Source organism: Chrysochloris asiatica, unplaced genomic scaffold, assembly GCF_000296735.1.
Source record: "Chrysochloris asiatica unplaced genomic scaffold, ChrAsi1.0 scaffold00112, whole genome shotgun sequence".
NCBI lineage: Eukaryota > Metazoa > Chordata > Mammalia > Afrosoricida > Chrysochloridae > Chrysochloris > Chrysochloris asiatica.
The window spans coordinates 5812469-5823976 of NW_006408630.1; the positions used below are offsets into that span (position 1 = coordinate 5812469).

At 36.5% G+C, this 11508-nt stretch overlaps 1 protein-coding gene across 1 annotated transcript in view; it reads left to right on the plus strand.

Moving 5' to 3' along the window:
* Positions 1 to 11508, plus strand: part of GLRB (glycine receptor, beta) — a 166631-nt gene that overhangs the window by 127795 nt on the left and 27328 nt on the right. Inside the window, exon 8 of the mRNA XM_006867914.1 lies at positions 5618 to 5770. Coding sequence (XP_006867976.1) covers positions 5618 to 5770 — 153 coding nt within the window. The remainder of the gene's footprint in view (positions 1 to 5617; positions 5771 to 11508) is intronic.

Genomic DNA, 11508 nt, shown 5'->3' on the forward strand with positions numbered 1-11508 from the left:
TTAATTAAAACCAAGGTAGAGGGATCAGCTCAGAAGGTCGTGGAGACTTGTTTTGCTTTTGGATTCCAAAGGGGTCATCTTGATATATTTTCTCAAAGGACACGGGGCAATCATGGGTGCCTGTTGTGAAGAAGTTTTAAGAAGTTAAAAGCACCTTTGTTGAGAAAAAGGTCAACAAAGTTGCTCTGAGGAATTCTTTTTCCATCACCTCAATGTACCTACTCATTCTTCAAGAGTAGAAGGGTTGTTCTATGAGAATTTCTTTTGGAAAATTTAACTCATTCACCATACAGCTCTGATCTTGCCCCTTCAGACTTCTGTTTGTCCACAACTCAAAAATTATCGAAAAGAAACACAATTTGAGTCCCTCATGGATGCCAAAATTGCTGTTTTGAAATGAAGCACATAGGAGACCACAGAATTCTTTGGTATATGGATAGAGTGATGGAAACACCTTCTTCAGAAGTATACAGGAACAGAGAACTCCCATGACCATCAAGATGGAGGAACAAGAGAGGAGCGAGGGATCTTAAGCAGAAAAGCAGTGTCAACAGAGAGGGTGGCAGAGGCAATGACATAGAGAGATAAAGCAGCAGAGAACTATAGGCTCATGGACTGAGAAAGACAGTGTGCCTGTGGGCAGGAGGCTGGCTTTCAAAACATGCCCTTTGGACATTGAAATGAATGTGTATTTTCAATGTGGTATGTGTACATCAAAAAAAAAAAAAAAAAAAAAAGAGGGTAATAGATGTAAATACTATTAGCTGATGGTGGTGCACGAAGACGATTGTAAGCATTGCAATGATTTGTTGAATGTAAAATTGTTCATCTTCCCTGTAAATCTTCTTTCAGTTCACAATAAAAGCTTAAAAAAAAAACCCAAAAAGTATATAGGACCAGATGCAGGCTATGTTGAGAAACAATAGCTTCACATTTTAATATTTTTGTTTAGTAAAGGCTTTTATGATTTTGTAGCATTATTTTTTTTACCGACTCTTCTATGTCTGTTTCTTTTCCTCCTCTAGGAGAGAAGGAGTGCTTCAAAAAGTTTGTAGAAAATGGAATGAAAAGAAAATGGAATTTTGCTATGAACTTTTGGTAGCCCCTTTCTCTTCAGTCTTTGCGAGCTTATAATTTATTAGGACAGGATATAATAATTATGTGCTATCACACTGATAAAAGAATTTTCAGCTTTTAAAAAATGAAAACTGAGCACTCTTAAAAATATGACCTTTAAAGTACTCATGATGAAGGGATACTTAAATTGTTAAATATGGGAGTGATCTTACTGATACTTTGGAGCCAGCTCGCTTATTTAATACACAAAATAATTAAGGCACTGGCTGACTGAGTGACTTTGAGTGTCACCAAGCAAGTTGATGTTAGCCCTGGGTCTAGATTTAGTATTCCTTCACTACTGCATGCCTGTCACTCAAGAGAGTTGACTACAGCTTTTAGGAAACTCACTTAACAATGGAAAAAAAAAAACTTGAAACTTTAGACTGTTGCTTAGAAACATATACAGGAGGATTTCAAAAAGTTCATGAAAAGATTGCATTATTTTTTATTTCCATTTTTCCAGAAACTTTTTGTAGTCCTCTTATATTTAGTAAATGGCATTTTGAGTGCTTTCTCTATGTTAAAAATTGGTGCAAGTGTTTCACAGAGATTATATTATTTAATATTTATAGAAATCCTATTAATTGACTGCAGTTGATCCTTGAACAACATGGGTTTGAACTTTGAGGGTCTACTTATATTTGGATTTCTTTAAAACACCATGGAATATTAATTATATGTATGTGACCAATGCTGCTCTCCAGTAAATACTTAACACAGCAAAAAGTAGTGTCTCACAGTTCTTCTATATGTTTATCCTTGAATAACACCATCATACCTAGCCTAGGAGTCCTGGTGTAGTGCTGTAGGATTAGCACTAGACTTTGAATCATGGAGTTGGCAGTTCAATCCCACCAGCTGATCATCGGAAACCCTATACAAGGCCGCTATAAGTTGGAACCTACTTAATGGCACTTAACAACAACAACCCATACTAGGTGTCAGTTGCTAAGTGCCACCAGTGATGCTGGAAGTGTTTCTAAGAAGTAGAAACAAGTCATGACATTATAAGAAAAACTTGAATTTCTTGATATGTTCTGTAGATTGAGGTCTACAGATATGGTTGCCCGTGTCAAGATAAATGAATCCACTGCAAAGACCATTTATGAAGCAGGCACAATACCTTGTACTTTTGTGAAATGCCATTTTTTCTCATACTGAAAATGCAGCTTTTATGTGAGAAGAGTCAACAACACTTACCACCACATTGTTCAAGGATCAACTATACTTTCATTACCCCCATTTAATGAAGCAAAGAAATTAAGTAACTTATACAACACTATTATATGACTAAGTTATGGCACTGGAATAGTGGAGTCTGGTTATACTTTGAAATTAGTTATTCATATGCAGGTTATATGCTTAACATTTAGAAAATGAGTAGTCTCAACTGATTTTAGATATTTGATATAGAACCAATAGAAGTTTTAGACTTCACCTAGAGAGGAAAATAAATAGAAAATAATTTGAAATAATAAAAAAGTAGTAAAATAGTTTATTTCATTTAGAGATAAATTTATTTTTATTTCTAATTTCATGTGATAACATAATAATGTAGGACTGAAAATCTTGAGGGCTTTTTTTTTTTTTTTTTAAGTGCCATGGTGTTGGTTCTGGCTCATAGTCATGTTTTACAAATCTTCCTTTGGAACTCAGCCGTTTCACTGGTTACTGCTCTTTATAGAGCTGGATTCTGGATTAATTGTGGCAAAAAAGTACACAATTTATTTAACTTCTAAATAAGAAAAAAGAAGACATGTGCTGGAAAGTACTTGAGGGTCTATTCAAGAATTATAATATGGAGAGTTTTTTTCGGTGTATGTGTGGTATCTTTTGAGTTATCAAAAATCATTGATATCTCATTAGCTACCAGAAATAACATAATAATTCTTGGGCATTTTCTATGCTTCAGGTACTTTACTAGCATTTACATGATTCATCCTATAAATATTCGTAAAACATATTTTAATTTTTGATATTATTTAAAAATCTAATAAGAAAATTTAGACATTCAAAATATATGGAATGTTTAACAATATAAAATAGGAGTGAAAGTATATAGAGCAATATATAAAGTGATGAGCAATATTTCCTTTAATTGTATGGAAATAATGACAGCTTAACTTTATTAAAAATTATACTTCTCTGCGATTGTGGAAATTGTGAAAGAGGAGAATGTAGAGAAAAACAAGACTACAAAAATACTTAAATTGGAAACCTGAGTGAATAATAATGAAATAAAACCTCACAGGAAATAGAAAGTAAATTGAATTTGCCCAATGAACATTTATATCAATTAGCTGCCCACCTGTCTCTCATAAATGTAACAGTACTAGGAAAAGATCAAAAAAGATGAAGAAATGTTTCTCATAAAATTTTATAGAGCAAATCACTATAATATTCAAGCATGTATTTTACTGCTTAATGCATCCAAGTCTCCCAAAGCTCCCCTAATGGGTGCCTTCATAAAAAGGAAGTGTTTGAAACCTGCTCAGAACACAAGATTCGTGTTATTTATGCTATCATTTAAACATCATGAGATGGAGTACAAAAATTCATTTAAACATGAACAATTAAGGTAATTGTTCTAATATGTAACATAGTGAGGCTACCTAAAAATACCTAATTTGTAAAGGAGCACATATGTATTGCTCTCCATTTCATATTCGGCAGTTCAAACTCACCAGCCACTCCTTGGAAATCCTATACAGGGTAGTTATGAGTCAGAACCGACTCGATGGCACTTAACAACAACAACAACAACAATGTACATATTACATTGACTTGAGTAAGTAATGCTGTTGGTAAGAAAAATTCTTCAGAACTATTTCCAGGAAATTCTGTAAACCTTCTTAGTTACAACAGTTGGTGTTTTGAAAGGCTGTGTTTTGGAAACACTGCATGATTGTTAGTTACTAACAGGTACTTGTTTGTCCTGGAAGGAAGGTAAGATGAATGACTGACTGGGAAAAGAAAAAACGATACAATTTTTTTCATTATTTTGTCTTTTGTACCTTTTAAAAACTCTTCAGTAATTTAAGTGAATTACATTGTTTAGATGAAATTAAAATCAAAATAACAAAAATATTTTCATTTCTGGATTTTTATAAAATATGGATGTATGTGGCATAATTTACTTCCGTTCAAATCAGATGTGAATTAGTCATTCATTTATTCAACATTTGCTAAGACATTATTATATACAACCACTGCTCTAGGTATCATTTGTGAATAAATATGAAGATTATTCTAGTTGTCAAAAGCATATATGTATATTCTTCCCAAGAAGGAAGAATAGTAAAGAATCACTTTTAACCTGTAAAACAGTAAGTAATTAATATTGCTCTTTTCTCTATAATCATTTTATTTTTATACTCTTCATTTATCCATTCATTTATTTGTTTTAATATCTTTAAAATAATTACCTATACTTTAATCAGAACACAAAGGAAGATATTTTAGCTTTCTGGGTCTTTTGAGTCATCTTATCTTTGCTAATATGGCAAATTACATTCTTATCTAAATCAAACATTTTGGGCATTAAATTAAATTTAACTTTAAATTGCTAAGCAAAAGGACCAGCTCACTTAAAAACTAATTTTAAACATCTGGAAAGCTCTTATATTTGAGTGGTATGAGAATATTTGTGCCATTTGCTTTATATCTCAAGTCAGGAAAGGCTATTGTGAAGCTTCCTATAGATTGTGATTAATTTTAAAAATTATTTATCTTGATGCAATGAATTAATACCTTCACAACTCGAGAATTATATTGTAAAGCAATTTGTGCATTTTTCTGCAGTGTGTGAAAATGAAAATCCCTTCCCTCATTCCCCAATTAAAATAAATGAAAGGTCCTGGGGAAGAAAGAGTACTAAGGAAGGTCAGATGTTGTTACTGTAAGAGCATTTGTTCTAAAAGAGTGAAAAAAGGCTTTAATTTTTATCCTTGTAATGTTTTCTTCAATTACTACCTTAATTTTTAAGGTCTAAATCTATTTATGAGCTATTGTATACTGCTGTCCTTTCTAGGTATCCAGTGGTACACGTGACTGAAGAATTATACTGACAATGAGTAGTCCAGGAGTGTTTCTCTTGGACTTGTTCCACTTTGATTTACTGCTCTCTCTATGACTTCTTTAGACCATTTTCTCTGAGAGTACCCATGGGTAATGAAAAGTTTAAGTATCTTGCACAATCTGTGAACAAAGACATAAAAACGTAGACACAGACATAGTGGAACAGCATGTGGTATCTATTTCTCAATGTCATAATGAAACTGTGAAAGGTCAGGGAAGCAGTTTTTATAATGTCACCCTTTTAGATCACATAAATTATATATATTTAAGGTGAAAACTACTTTTTTCTTCTGTTTTGGCTGACTTTATTTTGTGAAATTGCCTCAAAGATCTTGTGACTTAAAATTCCCAGGTACACTATTGATTTTGAAAATGTTTGTGAGTGAAGACCTCATACCATTAATGTGTTTGTTTTCCAAAGGCTATTACACATGTGTAGAAGTCATCTTCACCCTGCGGAGACAGGTTGGGTTTTACATGATGGGTGTCTATGCTCCCACCCTGCTGATTGTGGTCCTCTCCTGGCTTTCCTTCTGGATCAACCCGGATGCCAGTGCTGCCCGAGTGCCCCTAGGTAAAGTGTTGTATGTTTCTCTCTCAAGTCACAAATTGGTTATTTCTCTGGCCTGTGTATTTTTTTGTGGTATGGAACTGGGCAGCATTTTAAATTTGATGTACAAGGGGTTGCCATGAGTCAGAGCCAACTCTAAGGAAACTAACGTATGATAAATTATTTTCAAACAAAGAAATTTGAAATTGTTGGCAACTTTTTATTTTTTATTAATTTGATATTGAACAAGGTTTCTTATGCATGCTAAAATTAAATTTCATTTTTATTTTTGAGTTCTAGGGACATTTTAAACTGCCACACACATACTTTTCTGTCATTTAATAATGATCAATAAGTGATTTTTACAGATAAATAAAGCATAAATTTTCCAGTAGTGTCAAAGTTAAAAACAAGTAATGATTTTGAAGAAATCTTTCTTAACAATATCACATATATTATCCTGTTGTATTGTTAAGGGCAGGTTTAGACTCAGAGTGACCCTTTCTCATCTTTTTCCTGTATCATGGCTGGTGGGATCAAATTGTTGACCTTGTGGTTCTCAGTCCAATGCTTACCCTAAAGACCTACTGCACTCCCATATACTATCCTATCATAGTGGTTATAAATCAGACTGTTTATCTCAGAGCCAGCAGTTCAAAACTACAAGAGTTCTGTGGGAGAAAGATGAGGCTTTCTGCTCCTGTAAAGATGTACAGCCTTGGAAACTGTGTGCAGGGTCACTATGAGTCAGAACTGACTCCATGGCACATAAAAAAACAAATGTAATACAATTTATCTTTTTACAAAAATTACTTAGCCCCATTTTCTTAACATCATTTATTTTTTGTTGTTTCATCAGTGGTAGCCAGAATGCTTAAGGCTGGTTGTTCTCACCCCCATTTATGACCTAGCTCTTCAATTGGTTATTTTTGATGCTCTGTGATATATAAATACCATTAGGCTGGATTTTTTTTTTTTTTTTAATTGTCTGCATCAGAGTTAAATAGTTTTTGCTTGGGGATATAATAAAGAGACATTTCATATGGGTAAAGTGAATGAATTTCAAAATAAGAATATTGTAACAATAAATTTTGATTATTTGGATTTTTATTACTCTCTCTGTGTGTGTATTTGAATGTGTGTGTTTTCTGAATATCACCTGGAACTCATATAGGTGACTCTGTGATATATCTGACCTCTCCATGAGTGATTGGTTGCTAAATTTTACTTTTTTCTTCCATCAAACAGGCTTTGTGCAAATCTCTCTCCAGACTTATTAGATGAATTTAATGAAACACAGATTTTAAAGAGTTGGAAACCAGGAAAGAAGCATAAAGATGATCATTTTATTTGAATAAGAAACTTGGTGGTTCACATCCAATAAAAATCACAAAGAGCAAACTTCTGTCTTTGTGGAAAAATCAAATTTCAACTTCTCATACCGGTGATATTTAATCCATATCAGTTTCTTATCAATTCTGTTCCCCTCTGTTCTGACACGAGCTACATATGCAGGACTCTTCCTCTGACACTAATACCTTGAGAAGGTCAGATCTCACCAGTCAAAGCTTTTAACTCTAGAAGCTACAGCTTCCCCAGTCAAGTTTGGAAATCCCTGTGACAACCGTACTTCTGACCTGCTAGCTACAAATTTTGGGTTTTCTCCCTATCCCCTCAGAATACCAGCCATAGCTGTGAGGGTCTCTGCCCCTTATCCCTTCTGACTTTTTGACTCCCCCTACTATATCATGTTTCCTAATTCACTAGAATGATTCACAGAACACATGGAAAGTGCCATACTTTGTACAATGATTATAGGTTTTGCTATAAAGAATATAAATCAGGATCACCATAAATTAGAGATGTTTGGGAAGCTGTCTGAGAGGGTTCCCAGTAGACAGCTTCCCTATCCCAAAGAGCATTTGTTACCTCCTGAGAACAGATGTCTTCCATCAACTAGGAAGCAGCCCATGAGATTTTTCCTGTCCAGAGCCTTTATTACATTGGCATATTTAATTGAAACATGACCAGCCTCCCCACCTCAGACCCTCTTTCCCCACCCAAATTTGACTTATATCAGAAGGTGGTCTTTCTAGCCTGGCCAGCTCCACTCAAAGTCATTCATTAGCATAACCTCTCAGGTGTAGTCTAGAGGCCTATGGATAAAAAGAAACATCTCAATTATTCAGGAAATTTGAATGATTTAGAGCAATCTATCAGAAATCAAGGAACTAAATTACTTTAAGCAAATTAATTCTTTACATTGCAAAACCTGCACTGCTGTTAAGTGCTGTGGAGTTGGTTCCGACCATAGCAACCCTGTGTAGAGCTTCCGGGAGCGGCTAATGGGCTTGAATTTCTGACCTTACAGTTCAAACTGACCTTGCAGTCCAGAACATTAACCTGCAACACTACACCAGGACTAAAAACCTGCACTCGTGTTGTTGTTATGTACCGTGGAGTTGGTTCCAACTCATAGAGACCCTGTACAGGGTTTCCGAGGATGTAAATCTTTATAGGAACAAGCAGAGCAGCCTGGAGTGGCTAGAAGAACAGAAGATACTTCTTGAAAGAAAGACCAATAGGAAAAATACAAAACAATATAGGCAGACGGACTGATAACTACAAGAACAAGCAAGTTGTTCACCCAGGAGACATCAAGGCAAGTGGTCGGGTCCCGTCAGAGCAAAACCCCCTTCCAAGACTAAGACTCAATGGTAGTACATGCTCTGATTAGTGGCCACATTCATCACCTATAAGGGGAAGTGAGGGAAAAACAGCAATGAAATTGCGAGCTAAGCCTTACAACGTTCAATAGACTCCTGTGAACGCAGGTGGAGACCTAGTTGGCCAGGAGTGTGGCAAGACCTGGGGAGTCTTGGGTCCAGAGTCAGCAATATAGCCACAGAGGACTAGAGTGGAGAGTGAAGTATCCAGCTGATAAGAAGAGAGGGCATATTCACAAGAACACCCACACTTGCAGATAATACCCACTTGACCTGGCTTCAATGACTGGATGATCAGAGCTCAACTAGAAGAAGAAAGAAGAGGAAAAAAAGAATAATCTGATACAATTTGATGAACTTGACCTACACCTATGGATGCAGTAGCTCAAAAGAAGGAACAAATCTTTACAGCAAGGGTCATTACCACCCCCTCCATACACAGAGTAGACAGGGATGGGCAACTTGGACATTGGCTACCCAAAATGAGGGGGGCTACAAAGGCAAGAAGTGACTAGCTTACGAGCTTTCAAGAAAGAATCTAGATCCAAAGGATGTGGAGGAAGGTAGAATCTCCAGTGAGTGGTATCCAGTCTGTCTACACAGTGCTGATGAAAGGAAATGTGGATAGGTCTCTTGTGATAAAATAGTGAATAATTGTTATCAGGACTGATTGTGAGGGCTGGAAATGTAAAGGTAGACATTTTGTAGCAAGGAGGCGAGTGATTAACTTTTCAGTTTAGGAGTGGAGGTCCCTGGGACCATCAAGGGAGAAGAGCGGGGGGAGGCGTGGGAGGGGGAGACCACAGGCTTGCAGGGTATACCCTGTGGTCAGTTGATGATGCATGGAGGGGATTGTAACCATGGCGATGAAACAATATATGATAGGATGAATGTAAAACTATTGTTCTCCCATGTAAACTATCACATAATTCACAATAAAACATTAAAAAAAAAAACTTTATGGGAACAAAAAGTCTCACCTTTCCCCCGCAGAACAGCTGGTAGTTTCAAACTACTGACCTTGAGGTTATCAGCCCAATTCGTAACCACTACACTAACAGAACTCCTTAGAGCTCCTAAAATCTGCACTGCTGTTGTTGTTGTCAAGTGCCATTGAGTCTATTCCAACCCATAGCAACCTTGTATAGGGTTTCCAAGGAGCAGCTGTTGAGCTTGAACTGCTGACCTTGCAGTTCAAATGGCTTTGCAGTCTGGCGTATTAACCCATAGTGCCACATGATTTTTTGTTGTATGAACAATAAAGAATTAGCTGGTATGCTTTTATTTTTTAAAGTGGCCAAAATCACAACATGAGTATTTGTTGATGAACAATAATTATTAATAAAGAAAAAGATTGAGAAAAATAGGGTAAAATGTAGGGACAATATCCTTGAGTCAGTGAGAAGGTATGAAATCCAGAAAGTGGAAAGATTGACCTTTGTTAGGAACACAGTGGGTTTGCCCCAAGGTCAGCATAATCCTTCTGTAAAGGCAAGGTGATGGTGGTAGTGTGCCAAGACTCTGACTCATAGTGCCCATGCACAGATTTCTGAGGCTGTGCTCTGATAGCATAGTGGTTACAAATTGGGCTGTTAAATTCAGTCAGCAGTTCAAAACTGCCAGCTATTTCGCAGGTAAAGATTTACAGCCTCAGAAGCCCTATACAGACAAGGTCACTATGAGTCGGAACCAATTCCATGGCACGTAACAACAGCAAATCTTTATGGGAGCAGAAAGCCTCATCTTTCTCCATAAGAACGGTTGGTAGTATTGAACTGCTGACCTTGAGCTTAGCAGCCCAACTTGTAACCACTACCGTACCAGAACTCCTTAAAGGCAAGATGTTGTTGTTGTTAGGTGCCATTGAGTCAGTACTGACCCATAACGACTTTATGCACAGCAGAACGAAACATTGCCCAATCCTGAGCCAACCTCACCACTGTTGCCACGCTTGGGTCCATCGGTGCTGCCACTTGGCTACTCCATCTCGTTGGGTGTCTTCCACTCTTTCTCTGACCCTCCACCTAACCAAACATGATATCCTTCTTCAACAACTGGTCCCTCCTGACAATATGTCCGAAGTATGAGAGATGAAGTTTGGCTATCTTGGCCTCCAAGGGGCACTCTGGCTGCACTTCTTCTCAAACGTATCTATTGGTTCTTTTGGCAGCCCATGGCTTCTTCAATATTCTCCTCCAACACCATAGCTCAAAAGCATCAATTCTTCTATGGTCTTCCTTATTCACTGTCCAGCTTTCACATGCATGTGAGGTTACTGAAAATACAAGGCGCACCTTAGTCCTAAAGCTGACATCTTTGCTCTTCACTTTACAAAGGTCTTGTGCAGCAGATTGGCCTAATGCAATATGTTGTTTGATTTTTTGACTTTTGCTTTCTTGCTTCCGTGAGTGTTGATAGTTGATCTAAGAAGAAAGAAGTCCTTGAAAACTTCAATTTTTTCTTCCTTGATAAGAATGTTGTTTATTGGTCCAGTGGTGAGGATTTTTGTTTTGTTTACACTGAGATGTAATCCATACCAAAGGCTGTGCTCTTTGATTTTATCAGTAAATTTTTAAGTCCTCTTAACTTTTAGCAAGCAAGTTTGTATCATATGCATATCGTAGGTTGTTAAAGAGTCTTCCTCCAATACTGATGCCATGTTTTTCTTCATAAAACCCAGCTTCTCGGATTATTTGCTCACCATACAGGTTGAATAAGTATGGTGAAAGAATAAACCTCGTCGCACACCTATTTTAATTTTAAACCATTCAGTGTTCCAATGTTTTATTCGAACAACTGCTTCTTGGTCCAGGTACAGTTTCCTCATGAGCACAATTAAGTGTTCCTGAATACTCATACTTCACAATGTTGTCCATAGCTTGTCATGATCCACACAATCAAAAGCCATTGGTAGTCAATAAAACACAGGTAAACATTCTTCTGATATTCGCTGCTTTTAGTCAAGATCCATTGGACATAAGCAATGATATCCCTTGTTCCACTGCCTCTTCTGAATCCAGCTTGAACCTCTGTAAG